Source organism: Mustela putorius, unplaced genomic scaffold (assembly GCF_011764305.1).
Source record: "Mustela putorius furo isolate JIRA1106 unplaced genomic scaffold, ASM1176430v1.1 tig00000592_pilon_pilon_pilon, whole genome shotgun sequence".
Lineage (NCBI taxonomy): Eukaryota > Metazoa > Chordata > Mammalia > Carnivora > Mustelidae > Mustela > Mustela putorius.
The window spans coordinates 9088576-9113561 of NW_025421426.1; the positions used below are offsets into that span (position 1 = coordinate 9088576).

The 24986-nt window shown below is 41.3% G+C and overlaps 2 protein-coding genes across 2 annotated transcripts; both read left to right on the forward strand.

The window, feature by feature from the left end:
* Nucleotides 1-10346: 10346 nt before the first annotated feature.
* LOC101674573 (protein WFDC10B) lies at nucleotides 10347-11703 on the forward strand. Its single transcript, XM_004746777.2, has 2 exons — nucleotides 10347-10469; nucleotides 11412-11703. The coding sequence occupies exons 1-2, from the start codon at nucleotides 10379-10381 to the stop codon at nucleotides 11543-11545; spliced, it is 225 nt and encodes a 74-aa protein (XP_004746834.1). The 5' UTR covers nucleotides 10347-10378; the 3' UTR covers nucleotides 11546-11703.
* A 6245-nt stretch (nucleotides 11704-17948) lies between these two features.
* Nucleotides 17949-24698, forward strand: WFDC11 (WAP four-disulfide core domain 11). Its single transcript, XM_004746778.3, has 3 exons — nucleotides 17949-18045; nucleotides 23183-23330; nucleotides 24433-24698. Exons 2-3 carry the CDS (start codon nucleotides 23246-23248, stop codon nucleotides 24696-24698), a joined length of 351 nt encoding a protein of 116 aa, XP_004746835.3. The 5' UTR covers nucleotides 17949-18045; nucleotides 23183-23245.
* The last annotated feature ends 288 nt before the right edge of the window (nucleotides 24699-24986 follow it).

The window sequence follows — 24986 nt, forward strand, 5'->3', positions numbered from 1 at the left end:
TGGGATTGACTCCTTAATATCTCTTTCTTCTGCCCTATGACCCAGCAATTGCACTATTGGGTATTTACCCTAAAGATACAAATGTAGTGATCCAAAGGGGCACATGCACCCGAATGTTTATAGCAGCAATGTCCACAATAGCCAAACTATGGAAAGAACCTAGATGTCCATCAACAGATGAATGGATCAAGAAGATGTGGTATATATACACAATGGAATACTATGCAGCCATCAAAAGAAATGAAATCTTGCCATTTGCAACAACGTGGATGGAACTAGAGCGTATCATGCTTAGCGAAATAAGTCAAGCAGAGAAAGACAACTATCATATGATCTCCCTGATATGAGGAAGTGGTGATACAACATGGAGGCTTAAGTGGGTAGAAGAAGAATAAATGAAACAAGATGGGATTGGGAGGGAGACAAACCATAAGTGACTCTTAATCTCACAAAACAAACTGAGGGGGGAGGGGGTTTGGGAGAAGGGGGTGGGGTTATGGACATTGGGGAGGGTATGTGATTTGGTGAGTGCTGTGAAGTGTGTAAACCTGGTGATTCACAGACCTGTACCCCTGGGGATAAAAATATATGTTTATCAAAAATAAAAAATTAAAAATAAATAAATAAATAAATAAATATAAATAAATAAAATTGTTTTTTAAATTTTAAAATTTCTTTTCAGCGTACCAGAATTCATTGTTTATGTACCACACCCAGTGTTCCATGCAATACATGCCCTCCATAATACTCACAACCAGGCTCCCCCATCCTCCCACCCCCTGCCCCTTCAAAACCCTCAGATTGTTTTTCAGAGTCCATAGTCTCTCATGGTTCACCTTCCCTTCCAATTTCCTCCAACTCCCTTCTCCTCTCCATCTCCCCATGTCCTCCATGTTATTTCTTATGCTCCACAAATAAGTGAAACCATATGATAATTGACTCTCTCTGCTTGACTTATTTCACTCAGCATAATCTCTTCCAATCCTGTCCATGTTGGTACAAAAGTTGGGTATTCATCCTTCCTGATGGAGAAATTTTATGCCACTTTTAAATGTCTCCTTGTGCTGGCCAGGACCTCCACACATGACTGTACAGAAGTGAAGATGTGCATATTCTTGTCTGATACCTGACTTAAAATGAAAGCTTCCCAAATTTCCCCTTTTAGGATAATGTCTAATTTAGATTTCTCATAAACATCTTTTATCAAGTTTAGAAAGTTCCTTTTCATCCCCGACAACAAGAAAGTTTTCCTTAATTTATGTGAAATTATATCTATTGCTTTTTTCTGTTAACACGTTGAATTACATTTCAGGTTTTTTTTTTAAAGATTTTATTTATTTATTTGACAGACAGAGATGACAAGCAGGCAGAGAGGCAGGCAGAGAGAGAGAGAGAGAGAGAGGAAAGCAAGCTCCCTACTGAGCAGAGAGCCCAATGTGGGGCTTGATCCCCGGATCCTGGGCTCATGACCTGAGCCTAAGGCAGAGGCTTTAATCCATTGAGCCACCCAGGCGCCCCTCAGATTTTCTTTTTTAAAAAGTTTTATTTATTTATGAAAGAGAGGGAGAGAGAGGGAAAGAGAATGTGAGAGTGGGAGGGGCAGAGGGAGAGAGAAAGAAAGAATCCCAAGAAGACTCTGTGTTGAGCTCGGAGCCCAATTTGGGGCTTGATCCCATGATCCTGAGATCACCACCCAAGCAAAAATCAAGACTGGGTTGCTCAACTGACTGCAGCACACAGACACTCCCATTTCAGGTTTTCTAATATTAAACCATTTTTACATTTCTCCCATAATCTAATGTGATTATTGGATATTATCATTTTCATATAATTTAACTCAGTTTGCTATTTTCAAGGAATTTTACATATTGTTCATAAGAGAGCTGGACCTTTAACCTTCATTTCTCACACTGTTCTTCCCTGCTATTATCATATGTTCACACTGACCTCATAGAAGTGTGGCAATGAAGAGGTTAAACTCTCTCTCTTTGCAGATGACATGATGCTTTATATAGAAAACCCAAAAGACTCCACCCCTAAACTACTAGAACTCATACAACAATTCAGTAATGTGACAGGATAAAAAAATCAATGTACAGAAATCAGTTGCTTTCTTATACACTAACAATGAAAATACAGAAAGGGAAATTAGAGAATTGATTCCATTTACTATAGCACCAAGAACCATAAGATATATGGGAATAAACCTAACCAAAGAGGTAAGGATCTATACTCAAGGAACTATAGAACACTCATGAAAGACATTGAAGACGACAGAAAATGATGGAAGACCATTTCATGCTCATGGCTTGGAAGAATAAACATTGCTAAAATGTCTATACTGCCTAGAGCAATCTATACTTTCAATGCCATTCCGATCAAAATTCCACCAGCATTTTTCAAAGAGCTGGAATGAACAATCCCCAAATTTGTATGGAAACAGAAGAGACCTCAACTTGCTAAGGAAATGTTGAAAAAGAAAAACAAAACTGGGGGCATCACATTGCATGATTACAAACTTTACTACAAAGCTGTGATCACCAACAGCATGTTACTGGCACAAAAACAGACACATAGACCAGTGGAACAGAGTAGAGAGTCCAGAAATGGCCCTGAAACTCTATGGGCAACTTATCTTCCACAAAGCAGGAAAAAATATCCAGTGGAAAAAAGACAGTCTCTTCAAGAAATAGTGCTAGGAAAATTGGACAGCTATGTATAGAAGAATGAAACTGGACCATTCTCTCACGCCATACACAAAGATATACTTGAAATGGACAAAAGACCTCAACGTGAGACAGGAATCCATCAGAATCCTAGAGGAGAACATAGGCAGTAACCTCTTTGATATCAGCCACAGCAAATTCTTTCAAGATATGTCTCCAAAGGCAAAGGAAACAAAAGCGAAAGTGAACTTTTGGGACTTCATCAAGATCAAAAGCTTCTGCACAGCAAAGGAAACAGTCAACAAAACAAAGAGGCAACCCACAGAATGGGAGAAGATATTTGCAAATGACAGTACAGACAAAAGGCTGATATCCAGGATCTATAAAGAACTCCTCAAACTCAACACACACAAAACAGATAATCATGTCAAAAAATGGGCAGAAGACATGACCAGACACTTCTCCAATGAAGACATACAAATGGCTATCAGACACATGAAAAAATGTTCATCAGCACTAGCCCTCAGGGAGATTCAAATTAAAACCACATTGAGATACCACCTTACACCAGTTAGAATGGCCAAAATTAGCAAGACAGGAAACAACGTGTGTTGGAGAGGATGTGGAGAAAGGGGAACTCTTGTGCACTGTTGGTGGGAATGCAAGTTGGTGCAGCCAATTTGGAGAACAGTGTAGAGATTCCTTAAGAAATTAAAAATAGAGGGGCACCTGGGTGGCTCAGTGGGTTAAGCCGCTGCCTTCGGCTCAGGTCATGATCTCAGGGTCCTGGGATTGAGTTCCACATCAGGCTCTCTGCTCAACGGGGAGCCTGATTCCCTCTCTCTCTCTGCCTGCCTCTCCATCTACTTGTGATTTCTCTCTGTCAAATAAATAAATAAAATCTTTTAAAAAAAAGAAAAAAAAGAAATTAAAAATAGAGCTTCCCTATGACCCTGCAATTGCATTATTGGGTATTTACCCCAAAGATACAGATGTAGTGAAAAGAAGGGCCACTTGTACCCCAATGTTCATAGCAGCAATGGCCACAGTCACCAAACTGTGGAAAGAACCAACATGCTCTTCAATGGACGAATGGATAAGGAAGATGTGGTCCATATATACTATGGAGTATGATGCCTCTATCAGAAAGGATGAGTACACGAGTTTTGTATCAACATGGACGGGACTGGAAGAGATTATACTGAGTGAAATAAATCAAGCAGAGAGAGTCAATTATCATATGGTTTCACTTATTTGTGGAGCATAAGAAATAACATGGAGGACATGGGGAGATGGAGAGGAGAATGGAGTTGGAGGAAATTGGAGGGGGAGATGAACCATGAGACACTATGGACTCTGAAAAACAATCTAAGGGTTTTGAAGGGGTGGGAAGTGGGAGGGAGGGTGAGCCTGGTGGTGGGTATTATGGAGGGCATGTATTGCATGGAACACTGGGTGTGGTGCAAAAACAATGAATTCTGTTACACTGAAAAGAAATTAAATAAAAAAAAAATAGAGCTTCCCTATGACCCTGCATTTGCATTATTGGGTATTTACCCCAAAGATACAGATGTAGTGAAAAGAAGGGCCATCTGTACCCCAATGTTCATAGCAGCAATGGCCACAGTCGCCAAACTGTGGAAAGAACCAAGATGTCCTTCAACGGATGAATGGATAAAGAAGATGTGGTCCATATATACTATGGAGTATTATGCCTCCATCAGAAAGGATGAGTACATGAGTTTTATATCAACATGGACGGGACTGGAAGAGATTATGCTGAGTGAAATAAGTCAAGCAGAGAGAGTCAATTATCATATGGTTTTGCTTATTTGTGGAGCATAAGGAATAACACGGAGGACATGGGGAGATGGAGAGGAGAAAAGAGTTGAGGGAAATTGGAGGGGGAGACGAACCATGAAAGACTGTGGACTCTGAGAAACAATCTGAGGATTTTGGAGGGGCGGGGTTGGGGGTTGGGTGAGCCTGGTGGTGGGTATTAAGGAGGGCATGTATTGCATGGAGAACTGGGTGTGGTGCATAAACAATGAACTTGAACACTGAAAAGAAATTAAGAAAAAGAAACTGTGGGGGTACCTGGGTGGCTCAGTGGGTTAAGCCTCTGCCTTCGGCTCAGGTCATGATCCCGGAGTCCTGGGATCAAGCCCCGCATTGGGCTCTGCTCGGCGGGAAGCCCGCTTTCCCTCTCTCTCTGCCTGCCTCTCTGCCTACTTGTGATCTCTGTCAAATAAATAAATAAAAATCTTCAAAAAAAAAAAAAAAGAAAAAGAAAGTGTGGAATAGCAGCCCCTATTTATCAATTCTGTGGAGAGTTTTGTGTAAGGTAAAGAAAACTAGTTACTTGAATCCTTAATTTCCTTTTTTCTCCTTCTTGTGCAAATATACTCACTTGCACCTTGTCATTTTCACTTAACAATGTATCCTGAAAATCACCCTAAGGCAGCTCATGGCAATTCCCCCCTTTTTTAGAACTACCTTCAACACCACTCTGTGCACACAAACTTCGTCATTCAGCCAATTTTCTTTAGAGGGGCATTTATGTATTTTCCATGATTTTGCTATTACAAATATGATTCAGTGAACAGCCATGTGCATATTTTCTGTAGTGTTGGACGTATAACATCTGGGTAAGTTTCTACAGGTGTAACCGTTGCTTAAAATGGTAGATTGACAGAGTTTTCTTGGATATCATGAAATTCTATTCCTTAAGGCTTATACTATTTTGTACTGCCCCCAACCATGTGAGCGTAGGTGTTTCCCCCAGCGGAAGGTATGATTGTGTTTTTGAATCTTTGCCAAACTATATGAAAAATGTTATCTCTGCAGCTGCTGATGTTCATTCACATTGTGGTACATTCCAGTACTTCATTGATTTTTATATCTGAATAATAATCCATTGCATGTATATACCACAATTTGCTGATGTATTCATCTGTTGATGGACATTTAGGTTGTTTCTACCCTTCGGTGATTGTGAATAGTGCAATGTGAATGTTTGTGTACAAGGATTTTTTTTTTAGGACCTATTTTCAGTCCTTTTGGGTTACCCAGATGTCTAGCAGTAGAATTGATGGGTCCTATGTTAAACTTTTGAGGCGATTTAGACTTCGTCCATAGTTGTTGAACTATTAAGCATTTTTTATCACTAAGGTGTAAGAGTTTCAATTTCTCCACTTCCTTGCCAAGTCTTACTATTTTCCTCCTTTCTCCCTTCCTCTCTCCCTTTCTTTCTCATTTTTTGGATTATAACCTTCCATGTGATTGTGAAATAGTATCTAACTGTGGCTTTGATTTGCATTTCCTTAATGATATTAAGCATCTTTTCATATACTTGCTGTGTCTTCACTGGAGAAGTGTCTACTCAAGTTCTTTGCAATTTAATAACTGGGCTATTTATCTTTCTTGAACTGTAAGAGTTCTTTTTATATTCTGAGTATTAAACCTTGCCAAACATATAATTTTCAAATATCTTTTCCCACTTTGTGTGTTGTTTTTTCACTTTTTTTTATAGTCTTTTGATGCACAAGTTTGGTTCTTCACTTTGATGAAGTCCAATTTATCTATTTTGTTGATGTTATTGCTATGCTTTTGATATAATTAAAAAAAAAGATTTATTTATTTATTTGACAGAGAGAGACACAGAGAGAGAGGGAACACAAGTAGGGGGAGTGAGAGATGGAGAAGCAGGCTTCCTGCTGAGCAGGGAGGCCAATGTGGGGCTTGATCCCAGGACCCCAGAATCATGACCTGAACTGAAGGCAGATGCTTAACAACTTAGCCATCCAGGCACCTTTGATGCCATTTCTAATGATCCATTACCTCATCCAAGGTCGTGATATTTCCTTCTACACTTTCATCTTGAAATGTTATAGCTTATTTATTTCAAAGATTTTATTTATTTATTTGACAGAGAGAGAGAGAGAGAGAGAGATCACAAGTAGGCAGAGAGGCAGGCAGAGAGAGAGGGGTAAGCAGGCTCCCTGCTGAGCAGAAAGCCTGAGGTGAGGCTTGATGCCAGGATGTTGAGACCATGACCTTAACCCACTGAGCCGCCCAGGTGCCCCTAGCTCTTATATTTAAATCATTGATCAACTTTGAATTAATTTTTGTATAGGATATGAGGTAGGGGTTCATTTTCATTATTTTGCCTGTGAATATCAAGGGTCCCGGTACCATTTGTTGATGTGACTATTCTTAGTTTTGATATGCTGTTAAAAATCATTGGCCATCGTGTATATGGACCACATCTTCCTTATTCATTCATCCGTTGAAGGGCATCTTGGTTCTTTCCACAGTTTGTGGTGGGTATTATAGAGGCACGGATTGCATGGAGCACTGGGTGTGGTGAAAAATTAATGATACTGTTATGCTGAAAATAAATAAAATAAAAAAATCATTGGCCATAGATGCATAGTTTTATTTCTAGACTCTGAATTCTATTTATCAATCTATATGCCCACTCTTTTGATTATTGATTTGATTATTGTAGCTTTGTAATAAGTTTTGAAATTGAGAAATTTAAGTCCTCTAATTAATACTATTTTGTGTATATGGCATGCCCTTCGAAATTCTGTATGAATTTGAGGATTGGCTTCTTCATGTCTGAGGGGGAAAAAAGCCATTGGAATTTTATTTGGGATTACACCATATTGCCATTTTAATGCCCTAGATCTTCCAATCCACAAATATGGAATGTCTTAATTTATTTAGGTCTTCCTTAATGTCTTTCAACAACGTTTTGTATTTTTTTGGTGCACAAGTTTTTCACCTTCATGGTTAAACTTGTTCCTAGGTATTTTAAACCTTTTATATCCTACTGGAAATTAAATTGTTTTCTTAATCTTTTTTGGATTGCTAATTGTTGGTGTATAGAAACACAGTTGATTTTTGTGTCTTATTTTTGTATTTTGCAACTTTGCTGAATTTATTAGTTCTACCAATTTTTTGTGTGTGGATCCATTCAGAATTTCTCTGTGAGATCATGTCATTTGCAAACAGTTTTTTTTCCCCTTCCTTTCCAATTTAGATGGCTTTTTTTCCTTGCTTAATTGCTTTGGCTAAAGCTTCCAGTACAATATTGGCTAATAGTAACAAAAGCTGCATTTTTGTCTTATTCCTGATCTGGAGAGGAAAGCTTTCACTCTTTCACCATTGAATACAATGGTAGTTGTGTATTTTTCATAGATACCTTTAATCCTTGTTGAGGAAGTTCCTTGTGTTCCTAGTTTTGTGAATGTGGTGCAATTTGTAAAATGCTCTTTCTGTTTTGGTTGAGATGATCATGTGATTTTTTTTTTCCTCCCTTCATTGTATTAATGAGTTTTATTACATATCACTGCAACCTAAGTATCTCAGATTTTAAAACTAAACTATCCCTGTGTCCTGAAGGAGACTGTATCAAGAGTTTAGAACATCAGAATAGGGTTTAACTCTTCACTGCCATCTTTTCCCCATCTTCAATATCTATTGGGAGTCCAGCATCCCCAGGTTTCCCCATTTTCTCTTTTTAGGGGAAAATCAACTGTGCTTCAGAGAGCCTACAATACTTCTCCACAATATTTATGGTCAATGATTACCTCTTCCTGGAGAGCGTGCCCTGAGCTCTTGGCTGGTGGGTCTCCTCATCTGTCTGAGCTCTACGATACTTACAATATACCCCTATTCTTTGCATGTCCTCCTCTAGTCTCTCTCTAGATGACATATTAAACAGCCATAATATATTAATAATTATAATATAGTAATAATTAACATATAATCATATTAATATAATATATCACTCTCTGCTTAGTGGGAAGCCTGCTTCCTCCTCTCTCTTTCTCTGCCTACTTGTGATCTCTCTCTGTCAAATAAATAAAAACTCTAAACCAAAAAATAACCTTAGTTTAAAAAAATAATACATCAATGATCAATATACTAATATAATCATGATATATTAATATAATATACTAATAAAATATAGTCTATTAATATACTTAAATGTATATATCAATATATCAATATAATACATAACACATTAATTAATATAGAATAATTAATATCAATATAGAATAGATTAATAACTAATTAACAATATTAATTAGTTATAGCTATAATATAATGATATATTAATAGCTTTATTAAGATATACTTGATATATTTCAGATTTTTTTCAAACTGGGAAAGTTTATGTGTGGAATATATATAATTATATGTATAAAATATGTAATATATTGTTTTCTAGACTTATTAAGATATAAATGACATAACATTGTATAAATTTAAGGTGTACAATGTGTTGGTTGATATGCTTGCCTTCCATAAAATGATCCAACAGCTTCATCACATCATATAATTATCATTTCTTATTTGTGGTGAGAACACAGAAGTATTACTCTCTTAGCAACTTTCTTTTTTTTTTTAAAGATTTTGTTTATTTATTTATTAATAATTTAAAAAAGATTTTATTTATTTGACAGACAGAGATCACAAGTAGGCAGAGAGAGAGGAGGAATCAGGTTCCCTGCTGAGCAGAGAGCTCAATGCGGGGCTTTATCCCAGACCCTGAGATCATGACCTGAGCCGAACACAGAGGCTTTAGCCCACTGAGCCACCCAGGTGCCCCAAAGATTTTATTTATTTGAAAGCAAGAGAGAGAGAGAGAGAGAGAGAGAGAGAAGGAACAGGGGGAGGGACAGAGGGAGAGGGAGAAGCAGACTCCTGACTGAATGGGGAGCCCCATGTGGGGCTTGATCCTGGGACTCCAGGATCATAACTTGAGCCAAAGGTAGATGGTTAACCCGGTGAGCCACCCAGGTACCCTCTCTTAGCAACTTTCAAGTAGGTAATACAGTGCTGTTACTTATAAGCATTATGCATATGTTACATAGCCAGAATCTATTCATCTTAAAATTGGAGGTTTATACCCTTTGCCAACATTTCCCCATTCACCAATCTCCAGCCAGTGGTAACCATCATTCTATTCCCTATTTCTAACAGTTCAGCATTTTAGTTTCCATAAAGAGGTGACATCATACAATATTTGCCCTTTCCTGTCTAACATTTTACTTATCACAATGCCTCAAATTTTATCAGGTTGTCAAAAATGGCAGCATTTCCTTCCTTCTTAGTGTTGAATGATATCTGTATCTTCTTCATTTATTCATCCCTCGATGGACTCAGGTTGTTTTTATATCTTCCTACAAAAATACTGTTTTCTTCCTTTCTGTAAATTATTTTGTAATTAGAATATAGAAATATTGGGCGCCTGGGTGGCTCAGTGGGTCAAGTCTCTGCCTCTGGCTCAGGTCATGATCTCAGAGAGTACTGGGATCCAGCCCCGAATCGGGCTTTCTGCTCGGCAGGGAGCCTGCTTCCCCCCCTCTCTCTGTCTGCCTCTCTGCCTATTTGTGATTTCTCTCTCTCTCTGTCAAATAGATAAGTAAAATCTTTTAAAAAATGAAAAAAGAATATAGAAATATTACATCTTTCAGGGAAAAAATTCTCTTTGCAAAGGAGGGGATTAGTCATGTGAGAGCAGGAATCCTCTGCAGAAGCCCAAGTCCCACAGAGAACAGGCTCTGTTAAGGGCAGGCAAAGGGGAGGAAACAGGGCTCCTTGTTTGGCCAGTGGAAGCAGGGAGGAGCCCAGGATAACCACCCAGCTCTCCAGGGAAGTCTGTGCCAGACTGAGAGCTCTCCACTCTGGCCAGAGGCATGCCAAGCCAGGCTCTGCTGCTTCTCTTGCTCCTCGGTGAGCTGCTGCTGCAGGCCCAGGGAGGCCGCCGGAAACTGAAGATGATGCAGAGTAGGTGATGGACTAGGGGACAGGGAGGGGAAGGGGGCCAGGAGGCTCTGTGTTCCTTCTGAGGATGACCTGGGTATTGGAACCTTTCAGCACATCCTGCTCAGATCACAGCACTATGAAGACTCTGGGTCCTCCCAAACCATGGCCCTCTGGCCCCTTTATCTGGCCCTGGGAACAGTGATGGGGGTGGAGGGGAAACTATGTCTTGTGCTTCTCCATTCCTAATACCCAGACACAAACACCACATACAGTGGTGAAAGGTACATCACGGGCTGAGAATCACATGGAGAAACCAAACAACTGTTCTTAGATTTCTGCACATATGTGCAAGTTACATCCACAAATGCTGGTGGGGGTAGGTGTAGAATGAAAGAACCGTGGGAAAGCAAGTTTTGGGGTGTACAAGGTCAAGTCAAAGTTATCATCAGAGAGACCAGGATGGTGGCAGTGGAAGGGAAATAGTGCAAGTGGTAAAATCTGGGAAGAGGCAAGGGCCCTGGAGAAAGTGACAGTGACAGGAGAGAGGGGGCAGAGTGGCAAGTCACCTTCCTCTCCAGACCCTGCAGATTCTGGAGAGTGGAGAGGGTCTGTAGGATGTCTCAGTCTCTGCTGAGTTCTCAGAGTATAGATTCTATGGGAGGCCTCACCAAGGTCATGACTAACATGGGGGACTAACATGGGAGACAGGGTCCTGGTTGCAGAGTACCCAGAGGGCCCAGAAAGGCCAGGTATTGAGATCTACTGGCGAAGAGTCAGGGGTTATACAATTTGAGATACTGTCAACCACCAGGACTGAGTGAAGGGCAGAAGATGATTCCCCTGCAAAGTCCAAGAGTGTCATATGTGGGACCTGGGTTCTGGGGTTTTGGGAGAGACTCTAAGCTTCAGAGGAGGGCTCTCAGTGGATCTGGTTCCAGTGATCTTGTCCCTGCTCCTTTTTAGGTGCAAAAGCCTGTCAAAAGAAGCCCAGCGTGGATCTTTGCAGCAATCACTGTTCCTATTTTCTAAAGTGTCCAGAAGAAAATACCATGTGCTGTCCAACTTACTGTGGGAATGTTTGCATGAGCCTCCAGTGAATGGGCAAGGGGGCTGAGCATGCATCACGCCCCCACCCTCAACCCTTTATTCAGACCAAATCAGGAGGATCTCAGATCCCAGGCACCAGGTCGTCAACAGGAATGCACCCTCCCCACTGTCTGAACTCCTTGTTCCTGTCAAATAAACCAGAACAGATGTCCACAGACCTGACTACTTTAGTCCCAGTGCTTGTGACCACTGAGGACCCAGTGCAGACCCCAGTGGGCCCCCCTCTCTGGGTCCAGGTCTCTGATCTCTCTCCCCTTGCCATTCTTCTGTATTCTCTCTCCTGTTGGTTCCTGCACCATTGCCAAGTCCTGGAGGCCCAGCCTCATTGTTGATCTGCTTACTGAGCCAGCACATCCAGGGGAGAAACTTCTCATGTGTGGTATCTCCCAATGCTAACCAGAACATTCCCCAGCCTGGGGTCCAAAGGGCCAAGTTAGACATGAGGCAGGTGGAGGCTAGACCCTGGTCACAGAGTAGGAGGCCCCAGGGAGGCCTCTTCTTAAACTTGACCCACCACCACCCCATTCCCCCCATTTTCCTTGTGAGGTTCAGATTACTGTCCCTTTATAAGGGAGAAAACCAATCCAAGGGAAGTTGAGTGACATGCTCAAGGCAAAAAAGAGAGTGAGAGGTCATGCTATGCCCAGAACAGGATGTTTGTGTGGACCCCCGTTTGCTCAGAGTTCCTCCATTATGGTTCTTCCATTATGGGCATGAAAGTGAGTGTCTACACTAACATCTAGTGTTACACTCCAGTCCAGGGCTTCCTACTGGGCATCAGTGAAGGATTGCCCAGAGGAGGAAATCTGCCTCTTTCAGGCCAGAGCCTCTGGCCCAGCTCAGAAGCATGCCAGGGCTCCTGGTATCAGAGGAACTTCTCTACCTCACCTTGGGCCTGCCCTTGGGCCAGGAGACCTTAGGAAAGAGATTATGATCAACCAGTAACACAGACCTCATCAGACACAGGTGGACGGTAAGGACATGCTCTACAGGAGTGGTCCTCACAGAGCCTGACTCTGCGAGCATCTTCCCAGGGCTTGGCCAGGCCCTAAACACCCTGGGAGAGACTATTAGGAGAGGCAAAGTTACCTGCCAGGGCCCACACAGGGAATGACCTCCCTCATCTATGACCAGTGCGCCCTACCATGTGGGTACACCATGCTGCCAGCTGACCTATTGCTTGCCACTGGCATGAGCCCCTCAGATCATGAAATCTATGGGAAGCAGCTGGTCTTCTCCATCGTGATAATTGGTGTCTTGGCCCTTGTTCCATAGAGCTCTCTGGACACTCCACCCTGCCCCAGTGGACTCAGAGGCTACTCCTAGAAGGCTTTGACTGGGAGAAGTGCTTGCCTGGCCAGCACTCCATGTTCTGTCCTATGGAACAGCTGTGTGTTCCATGGTAGGTCAAGTGGAGGAGTGGGGACCCCTGTAAGGCCTTGACTCTCATGGAGGCAGAGGAGGGAGCACCTGTAAATTCTATCATGACCTGGGTGTCCAAAAAGCCAAGTCTCAGCCTGTGGAGAATTGTTGATCAGGCTGGTCTGTCTTGACGAACATGGCCTCACAGTTGTCATGACTTCTGCAATCCTTGTTCTCTTCTCATGCTCCAGCCATGCTCCAGCCATGCTCCTTGAAAATTCTCTCTTCCCCACCCCTCATCTTGATCTTCAGAAGTAGCTTGGCCTCCTGTAGAGACTCAGCACATACTTTCACTCTCTCACTCCCAACTAAGTCATCTCCCTGGTCCTGTGACAAAGTAGAGCTTGAAGAGACTTCGGTCATGGGCTATCCCACAGGACATCATGCTGATCTTTTAGGTCATTTACACTGTGCTAACTGGCCATGGGGAAATAGTAGGCTTCCTAAGTGCTTTACCATGTGCATGCCAGGGTGTAGGAGATACTCTTGTTGATATTCAGGACTTTCCTTATTGGTGAATTTCTAGAGATCCAGTGGCCTGGGGCTGACGGGGACAGTCTTTTGAGGCAGAAGACAAGTTTCTGTACCTTGTATTGCTTACCATTTAGAAAGACATAATGCACGGTGGGCCTCTTTGGATTTTGGAAATAACCTTGGCCCCTTTTGGGCATGCTCCTTTCTTCTACTTCCTTGGGGGACTGTAAGGCTGCATGAGGTTCAGATTACTAAAGACTCTGCAGTAATCCCAGGATGTGTTGAAAGTTGCCGCCAGCTGGGTCTTAGGACCTGCCATATGCATTTTCCTAAATGTGTCTGTGGTAGATTAGGATGCTGGATAGAGCCATTGCATGTCCAAGTAGGAGAATCACAGAACACACACTTGGATTATTGAGGTCAGGCCTTGCCCTCTTCTGTTGATGGGTGCTTTCCATTCGAAAGCAGCTCTTTACTTGCTGGTGGACCCACATAAAAAATTGCATGCCTGACCATGGGATGTGGAGTCACGCTACCACTGGAATTTTCCATCAGAAATTGGGAGTTATCTGATCTATGAAGACTTAAAATGGGATGTGCCTAGAGGCAGTCCATTGCCAAATGGAAATGGTATGAATGAGCATGGGCCCAGTCAGATCATTTCTTCGGGAAATAAGTAACCTATAGAATCAAGTGTTTGGGCCCGAATTACTCACTGATATCTCCTCTTTCTTCATTCTTGCCCGATGTCACTAAGTCTCCAAGAAGGGCTTCCCCTTCCACCATGCATTCCTGAAGAAATGGTGTCTTCCCATGTATGCCTGTTTGGGTCCCTTCTACCTTCCAATCCCTTCCTTATGGTTTCTTAGGAACCAGAGATCTAATCCACCAGGCATCAGCCTTGCCCTCGGTATTCCTCCATTCATTTTCTGACTTTCATTTTGGGAGGGTGATTTCACCTGCGTTCTTTGCTAAGCCCTTTGCTCCCATCTCCTCACTTCATGCAGTCTCTCCAGTTTGTGTATGTCTCTGCTGTTAACCGTAAAAATAAAACCATCAGCTCTTTTACCAGCAAAAATGGGTTAATTTGGGAATAGCAGAGAATTGCAATTCAGGGCAAACAAGTTTTGGCAGAAACACAGGTGAGTCCAGAGATCCAAGGAGGGAATGCTCCTTTATAGAGGAAAGTGGGAATTAGCTGGTAGTTCCAAGTGGAATGGCTTTTCAGTTGCCTGGGTTGGGATAGTCTCTTATTGGCTGGGCTATTGCCAGGGAAGGATGAAAACCTTTCTTTCTCTTGCTGTGACTGCAAAGTACTAAGTGGCTAAGGTAGGATCCACTTGCCAGGATCATTTTCTGTTGCATAGGTAATTGAGGACAAGTGTGTGGTATGAGAGCTCCCCCCTCTGGCCCTTTAACTCCATTTCAGTGAGGTTTTCCTTTATGAATTTTCACACTGCATCTCTGTGGGCCACAAGAGTACTGATCCAAATTGACAGATTTGAGTGTTTTGTTTCTTTGCTCACAGGTTGTTTTCACCCATTTTGAGTTTATTTTTGTGTATGATGCAGGAAAGTGGTCCAGTTTCATTCTTCTGCATGTGGCTGTCCAATTTTCCCAACACCATTTGTTGAAGTCTTTTTCCCATTGGATAGTCTTTCCTGCTTTGTCAAAGATTAGTTGACCACACAGTTGTGGGTCTATTTCTGGGGTTTCTATTCCGTTCTATTTTTTGTGCCAGTACCATACTGTCTGGATGATTACAGCTTTGTAATACAGCTTGAAGTCTGGAACTGTGAAGCCGCCAGGTTTGGTTTTCTTCTTCAACATTCCTCTGGCTATTTGGGGTCTTTTCTGGTTCCATGCAAATTTTAGAATTGTTTGTTCCAGCTTTGTGAAAAATGCTGATAGTACTGCCATACTATTTTCTACAGAGGCTGTGCTATTGTACGTTCATTCCCATCGACAGTGTATGAGGTTCCATTTCTCCACATCCTTGCTAATACTTGTTTTTCTGCTTTTTAAAGAAGATTTTATTTATTTATTTGACAGACAGAGATCACAAGTAGTCAGAGAGAGAGAGAGAGGGAAGTGGGCTCCCTGCCAAGCAGAAAGCCTGATGCGGGACTCGATCCCAGGACCCTGGGATCATGACCTGAGCCGAAGGCAGAGGCTTTAACCCACTGAGCCACCCAGGTGCCCCTTTCTGCTTTTTGTTTTTATAGTAGCCATCCTAATGGTGTGAGATGGTATCTCACTGAAGTTTTGACTTGCATTTTTTTAATGATTAGCAACATGGAGCATCTGTTCATGTGCTCCTTGGCCTTTTGTCCATATTCTCTGGAAAAATATCTATATCAGTCTTTGATTAAATCTAGTTGTTTTTTTGTGTTGGGTTTTAGGAGCTCTGTCTATATTCTGGATATTAATTCTTTATCAGATGTATGGTTTACAAATATTTACCCATTATATGGATAATCTTTTTACTTTGTTGATAGGGTCTTTTGATGCACAAAATTTTTAAATTTTCAATTTGCCTATTTTTTTAAAAAGATTTTATTTATTTATTTGACAAAAAGAGATAACAAGTAGGCAGAGAGGCAGGCAGAGAGAGAGAGGAGGAAGCAGGCTCCCTGCTGAGCAGAGAGCCCGACGCGGGACTCGATCCCAGGACCCTGAGATCATGACCTGAGCCGAAGGCAGTGACCTAACCCACTGAGCCACCCAGGCACCCTGCCTATTTTTTTTTTAACCTGTGTCTTTTCTGCTGTATCCAAGAAATCACTGTTAAATCCAATCTCATAAAGATTTTCCCTGTGTTTTTCTCTAAGAGTTTTGTAGTTTTAGGTCTTACATTTATGTCTCTGATCCATTTTTTATTATGTTATGTTAGTCATCATACAGTACATCATTAGTTTTTGATGTAGTTTTCAGTGATTCATTATTTGTGTATAACACCCAGTGCTCCTCACAACATGTGCCTTCCTTAATGTGCACCACCTGGCTACCCCATTCCCCAACCCCTCCCCTCTGAAACTCTCAGTTTGTTTCCTGGGATCCATTGTCTCTCATGGTTCTCCCTCCCTTGGTCCCCCCCCCCGCCCTTCAGTTTTCCCTTCCTTCTCCTAATGCCCTCCATGCTATTCCTTATGTTCCACAAGTAAGTGAAACCATACGATAATTGTATTTCTCTGCTTGACTTATTTCACTTAGCATAATCCCCTCCATTTCCATACATGTCGAGACAAATGGTGGGTATTCATCCTTTCTGATGGCTGAGTAATATTCCATTGTGTATATGGACCACATCTTCTTTATCCACTTGTCTGTGGAAGGGCATCTCAGCTACTTCCATAGTTTGGCTGTTGTGGTCATTGCTGCTATGAACACTGGGGTACAGATGGCCCTTCTTTTCACTACATCTGTATCTTTGGGGTAAATACCCAGTAGTGCAATTCCTGGGTCATAGGGCAGCTCTATTTTTAATTTTTGAGGAACCTCCACACTGTTTTCCAAAGTGGCTGTACAGACTTGCATTCTAACCAACAGTGTAAGAGAGTTCCCCCTTTTCCACAGCCTTCCCAGTAAGGTGAATGATTCTTGACACTTCATTGGTGAAGTGTTTCTTTTGTTTATCTAAAAAATATAGGAGGACTTCCATGCCAGACATTGGCTCTAAGTGCTTAACTCATGGAACCCTCACAACAACCTTATGAGGAAAATGTTGTTATTATCCCCATTTAGTATATGAGGAAGTTGAAGCACAGAGAGGGTTAATGACTTGCTGAAAGTAAGTGGGAGCTAGGATTTGGATCCAGGTTAAGTCTGTGTCTTAAATCTCTTTATTATGTGGCCTTTTGAAAGCTCTTTGGTAGACCTTTCTCTTCTTCTTCTTCTTTTATTTAAAGGTTTTATTTATTTATTTGACACAGAGAGAGACAGTGAGAGAGGGAACACAAGCAGGGGCAGAAGGAGAGGGAGAAGCAGGCTTGCTGCCTAGCAGGGAATCCACTAAAGGGCTCCATCCCACGACCCTGGCATCATGACCTGAGCCGAAGGCAGACACTTAACGACTAAGCCATCCAGGCGCCCCAGATCTCTCTCTTCTTATCAGCACAAAAGCCACAAGACATTGGTGATAAGGTAGTGTAGGCTGATGTAAGCAATCGAGAAATTTGTAGCAAAGATGGATGGAACTTTACAAAAGTCTTCACATGATTGTGGAAAAAATAGACATATAAATCCTCTCTCATCTCCACAATCACCCAGACTTCCAGAAATGTCTGTGTTAGTGGGGGAGAGTCTCCTGAAATTCCACAGTGTTCTGTTTCTGTCTATATTCCCTGCCACAAAAAGGAAAAAGGAAGTACTCTTTGAATAGGAATTCAGTGATAATGTTCTGAATGTACCCAATTTATGGCTTGGGGCAGATTACGCAGATCTGCCACAGTCAGAATCATGATTACATTCTGAGTCTTTGAAATCTGTTCTGTTCATCATCTACCCTGTGCAGGGGCTCTATCGTTCCCAGAAGTCCGCAAGAAGATCCACCAGCCAATAATTACCAGCTCTTCCAACTTGAGTATCTTCAGAGGTAGGTAGAGTCAAAGTCCTGGGCTAGAAGTGGGAACCAGCAAACACTTTTTTTGTGGCTTGGTTGGATGAATTCCTTGTCCAAATCATGCCTCCAGATCATGCCAACACTATCTCCATATGGAAGAGGTTCTTGTCTTGTTCAAATGGAGAAACCAAGGGGCACTTGGGTGGCTCAATGGGTTAAACATCTGCCTTTGGCTCAGGTCATGATCTCGAGGTCCTCGGAGCAAGCCCTGTGATAGGCTCCCTGCTCAGCAAGGAGTCTACCCCTGCCCCCACTCCTACTTCCCTTCTCCTGCAGTCACAAGCTCTCTCTCTCAAATAAATAAATAAATAAATAAATAAATAAAATCTTTAAAAAATGGAGTGACCGAGAGAGAGAGAAAGATTACGTAGATGAACACTGTGTCCCTTCATGTGTGATATCCTGAGAAAGAGACTATGTATTGCCTACATAGTATTCCCACAGAGAGGGTTATAACCCGAGTCTAATCATTAAGAAATTTCAGAGAGGGGCGCCTGGGTGGCTCAGTGGATCAAGCCTCTGCCTTTGGCTCAGGTCAGGATCTCAGGGTCGTGGGATCGAGCCCGACATTCGGCTCTCTGCTCAGTGGGGAGCCTGCTTCTCTCTCTCTCTCTCTGCCTACTTGTGATCTCTCTCTCTCTGTCAAATGAATAAATAAAATCTTTTAAAAAAGATATAAATATTAAAAAAAAAAGAAATTTCAGAGAAACCACAAAATGAGGAATGTTTAACTAAAAAAATGTTTGGTTGTTTTCTTTAAAAATTTCAATGTCATAAGAGACAAAGGATATTATTGGGTGTATTTTTTTTTTAAAGATTTTATTTATTTATTTGACAGAGAGAAATCACAAGTAGGCAGAGAGGCAGGCAGAGAGAGAGAGAGAGGAGGAAGCAGGCTCCCTGCTGAGCAGAGAGCCCGATGTGGGACTTGATCCCAGGACCCTGAGATCATGACCTGAGCCGAAGGCAGCGGCTTAACCACTGAGCCACCCAGGCGCCCTATTGGGTGTATTTTTAAAATGGAAAACTGACGGTGGCTTAGATAAATATATAAAAGTATATTTTATCCATGTTAAATTTAATGAAGTTGATTAATTGTCCTATGATCATGTAAGAGAATGTCCATATTTTAATACGCACTGAAATATTATTCCTAAATAAGGGCCATGATATATGATATTTACTCTCAAGTAGTTCAAAAAAAATATAATATATAAATATATATGGCATATATATATAAGAGGGAGGAGGGGAGGGAAAGAGGAGGTAATTACGGACAAATTCTTAGGTGGTTCTGAGCAAATGGTATACAGATGCTCTTTGTACTATTCTTACTCTTGTAACTTTAAACTTATTTCAAAGAACAGTTCTTAAAAAGTAAAAGGCAACTCATCTAATGGTCCACACGCCTCAAATTTTATTTTCCTATTTTATAATTTTTCACATATGCCAAAGAAGAGAATAAGTTAGCCCTTCTAAAGAGTTTTGCACCTTTGGAAACATCTCTCTATATTGTGCCTGTTTTTTGGCATTTGAATAGATTTCAACCAATGTAGGTAGGTTATTTTCTGCTTTGTTAAAAATGTGGAAGTAAAAATAAAGATTTTGAGGGAAAATTGATCACTTGCTGGGAAAGAGACCATTAATCTCCTGTGACTATATAATTCGTAGTATCCAGACTTCTTTTGTCCTTGGAAGTGTTTTGATAAAAGTATCTGTCCTTCTGTTTGGCCTTAGTAGTATGAAGTCCCAGGCTGGGAGAGAAGTGAGAAGAGGACTGAGAATTTAGGGGAACAGTAGGTAACCTCTTCCTCAGAACCCTGACTCGCATCACCAGTGAGCTGCCTAAAATCACAGCTAACACTTATTTTACATATTCTGTGTTCCAGGTCCTAGACTCTCTCTTCTCTTTTCTCCTTCACGTTGATGTCCCTCTAATAATATCTATTTCCTTTATGTATCATGTTTATTTTCTATCCCCTGTGCTAGAATGTAAGCTTTACAAGGGCAGGGATTTTTTGTAATTCTGTTTATTACTATATCCTCAGCGCTTGGAAGCATGGCTTATAGTAGTCCTTAAATGTAAGCATTTGTGGGATGAATAAATTTAGGACAGATGAGTAAAATTTGGGCCCCCACTCACTCACCAGAAATTAATTTCAAATGGGTTAAATAGTTTTGTTTTTCTTAAGAAAGGGCATGCATTGCATGGAGCACTGGGTGTGGCGCATACACAATGAATTTTGGAACCCTGAAAAAGAAAATTAAATAATAATAATAAAAAAGGACCGCAATGAAGTTAATGAGATTAACCTTCATTCCTCAAGAGAGGAAAAGAGTTTGAGTCTAATAATAAAACAATAAGGGCCATTTATTTTGCATATTCTGTGTGCCAGACTCTATGCTCAGTGCTTCATAGACTCAGCATTTGCAATGTGGATTCTAATTTTACAGGTGGGGAAACTGAGGCTCTGAGAAATTAGGTGGTAGACCAATCCCAAAATTTTAATGAAGCTCAATGCTTTGGGGTTGGGTTTCAAACCCAGGTGTCACTGACTCTAGTGCTCATGTTTTGTTATCTGTCCTGTACAATATTGATAATCTTCAGTGTAGTAACAAGTGGAAGAGAATTTCTTTCTTCTGGTGAGACAGGATGTGCATCCTATTGGTAGAATAAGCCAATTTTAATGGAGAAGAAAACTGGGGATAATTATGTAGGATTTGAAAAAGGCAGTACCTTTTTTTAAAAATTAATTTTTTAATTTTTTTATAAACATAAAACGTATTTTTATCCCCAGGGGACAGGTCTGTGAATCACCAGGTTTACACACTTCACAGCACTCACCATAGCACATATCCCCCCAATGTCCATAACCCAGCCACCCTCTCCTGACCCCCCTCCCCCTATCCCATCTTGTTTCATTTATTCTTTTCCTACCCCCACGTTGCATCTCCACTTCCTCATATCAGGGAGATCATATGATAGTTGTCTTTCTCTGATTGACTTATTTCGCTCAGCATAATACCCTCTAGTTCCATCCATGTAGTCGCAAATGGCAAGATTTCATTTCTTTTGATGGCTAGGCAGTACCCTTTACTCAGGACTTCTATACATTTGTGCTCTGAGGCTAAAAACAGATTTAATTGAATTTTAGTCACAAGATTGTTCTTATTGATATTTTTAATTTTATTTTTTCAGTGTTCCAAGATTCATTGGTGTTCCACTGATTTTTTTAAATCAATCAATCAATCAATCAATCAATTAATTTATTTATTTATTTTTAAAGATTTTGTTTATTTATTTGACAGAGAGAAATCACAAGTAGGCAGAGAGAGAGAGGAGGAAGCAGGCTCCCTGCCAAGCAGAGAGCCCGATGCGGGACTCGATCCCAGGACCCCGAGATCATGACCTGAGCCGAAGGCAGAGGCTTTAACCCACTGAGCCACCCAGGCGCCCCGATTTATTTATTTTTTTTATAAACATGTATTTTTATCCCCAGGGGTACGGGTCTGTGAATTGCCAGGTTTACACACTTCACAGCACTCACCAAAGCACATACCCTCCCCAATGTCCATAACCCCACCCCCCTTTCTCCCAACACCCCTCCCCCCAGCAACCCTCCGTTTGTTTTGTAAGATTAAGAGTCACTTATGGTTTGTCTCCCTCCCAATCCCATCTTGTTTCATTGATTCTTCTCCTACCCACTTAAGCCCCCATGTTGCATCACCACTTCCTCATATCAGGGAGATCATATGATAGTTGTCTTTCTCTGCTTGACTTATTTTGCTAAGCATGATATGCTCTAGTTCCATCCATGTTGTCGCAAATGGCAAGATTTCATTTCTTTTGATGGCTGCATAGTATTCCATTGTGTATATATACCACATCTTCTTGATCCATTCATCTGTTGATGGACATCTAGGTTCTTTCCATAGTTTGGCTACTGTGCACATTGATGCTATAAACATTCAGGTGCACGTGAGTCCTGACTTGTTTTAAATGTGGAAGATGGCCAGGTACTTGATGTATTTTTTGCAGATGATTTTTGAGCAGATTTTCTTTAAACTCCCAGATGATCTGTCTCACAAGCTCATTTTAGGGGCTATCCAAAGGTTTGGCTAAAACTTTAATTTTAATATCTTGTAACGCATTTTTAATTTTTTTAACTTTTAAGTTAAAAAATTTTTTTTAGAGAAAGAGTGAGAGCATTCAAGCAGGTGGATGGGGGAGTGGCAGAGGGAGAGGGAGAGAGAGAATCTTAAGCAGGCTCCAAGCTCAGCACAGAGGCCAACACAGGGCTCAATCTCATGACCCTGAGATCATGACCTGAGCAGAAATCAAGAGTCAGATGCTTAACTGACTGAGTCACTCAGGCACCCTGAATATCACGTTACACATTTTAAAATAAAAAGTCAAGATATAGGCAACAAGGAGATGGGTATTAAGGAGGGCACGTTTTGCATGGAGCACTGGGTGTTATATGCAAACAATGAACCATGGAACACTACATCAAGAACTAATGATGTACTGTATGGTGATGAACATAATAAAAAGTTATAAAAAAAGATATAGACAGCAAGTCTGATATGATTTCAGTTTTATAGAAGATAGGATTACATACACCAATATAGTGGAATTACCAGAAATACTTCATTGTCTTCTTTGTATTTTTCTGTGTTTTAAGAATTTTGTCAGCTGGATTTGAATTATTTTTTCATCAACGGAAAGCAACACATTTATAAAATAATTTTTTCTATAAAAGGAAGGCAGGAAAACAATCTGAGGGGTTTGAAGTGGCGGGGGGTGGGAGGTTGGGGGAATCAGGTGGTGGGTATTAGAGAGGACACGGACTGCATGGAGCACTGGGTGTGGTACAAAAATAATGAATACTGTTATGCTGAAAATAAATGAAAAATTAAAAAAAAAAAAGGAAGGCAGGAAGTGTGCGATACAGAGAAACCTTTCAGCAAAGCCAGTGTTCAGCTTTGGTGTGTGTGTGCCTGTTGTTGGGTGGATGGGGACAAGGAGGAATAAGTAGACAAATAGTAAAGAAATTTTATAATCAATTCTTCTTGCCTCACAAGTCTGTTTCTATCTCTCAATTTCCAGCAGCAACTGGAAAGGGAAAAAAACATCCTGACAGTATATATTCAGACATATACGGTCATCATCATGAAGCTCTGGACACCTCAACTCATGACATTCCTCTGTATGGTGTTACCGTCTGTGCTGGGAGTGATGAAGGAAAAACACAGCCGTAGGTGATTAACCTGGGGGTGGGCATCCTGTGGAAGGAGGGTATTGTGCTTTTTCCTGGACAAGTGAAGGGGTATTGTGTCTGGCACGTTTGACTCAGGACTCACGACCCACTTTCCCTGGGTCACCTATTGGAGATTCAGAGACTTTTTAGTTAATGCACAGAGATCTAAGAAATGTCCAAGTGGAGGTTCTCCGATGCTTCCTCTTCCAACTTTGAAAGTGGCAATGGGCCCTGCCACCTTTTACATACATCCCATAAGTTATAAAGATATGTTATTTTTCCATGTCAGGGTACCATATCTTTCCAGACTTCCAGAAGCTCCGTGTCTTAGCTGTGTGTGATTTGAAGAGTACTGTAGGGGGATTTCTTAATATATATACCCTTAGTTTCAGTGGCAAATCTTTAAGAATGTGAAAAGATAGAAAAGAGACATGAGATGTGTCTCTAGTGGGGTAAATTTGAGGGCCATATGATGAGAAAATGGAATCAGTGGAGGGTGCCAACAAAGTGGGTGAGAGAGAGAAGAATTTGGAGAAAAGCTGTTCTTGTATGTGCTTTGGTGAGTGCTGTGAAGTGTGTAAAACTGGTGATTCACAGACCTGTACCCCTGGGGATAAAAATATATGTTTATAAAAAAATAAAAAATTAAAAAAAAAAAGCTGTTCTTAAAGGCAGGGTCAATAAGAAACAGAAGAAGGGAGATAATCTGTTCCTTATTCCCCCTGGTGTGGCTTCCCACACTAGGAAGTAGGTATGGTAACGAGGCTAGAGGCTGCCTTGGACCCTGAGGTCTCCTGTTACAGAAACGTAGACTTTATAGGAGGACACAGGAGTGTATGTGTGTGGGGGTGTATGCTGAATCCTATCTCCAGGAAGCTTGATGAGGGCCCAGAGGCCTATGGGAGCAGAAAAGGCGGGGATCTATGAAGATGCAATGAGGAGGTTCAGTACAGGGATTTTCTCCTAAGGCAGATGGATACCTGGGTGGGGCTTGGTGGGTCTTGGATTCTAGGAGGGGCTGTTAAGCTTATGAAGGACTTCTCTTCCCACCTTGGTTATGTGGCCCCTCTCAGCCTCTTCCAACTCATGTCAATTACAGGGAATGAAATGTTCCTTGAGGAATGCTGGGGAGAGCCAAGTGTCACTGAATGTACCAAGAAGTGTTCTAGAGCCCTTAAATGTGTAAGCAAAAATTATACATGCTGCTGGACCTATTGTGGGAACATCTGTTGGAAAAATAAAGTGAGTTGGGAGATGTGCTTGGGTGTGGGTCTTTACTGGTTCTCAGATGCTGTTATTCATAAACAGAAGACTGAGGTTCCTCAAATCCTATGCACAAAAATAGTGGAAGACAATGTCCCCTAAGCCTGGACAGTAGAGCACTGGTGAATAAACCAAGACACCAGCTTAGGGCACTTTACTTCTTTCATTATATAATCAATGCCTATGTTGTCCTCATTTTATTACTCAATCGTTTTCTCTTTTCCCAATTTTTCTCCAAATTTCTAACCATTTCCTCCATAGTCAGACCTTTCAATGAACCCTTAGGACCCAGTCAGGCCCCAAATGTCTACATTTCTCTGTTCAATGAGCCAAACCCACCTCCCCACCCCAGAAGTGTACAATTCTTGGCACTGCATAAAGTACTCATGT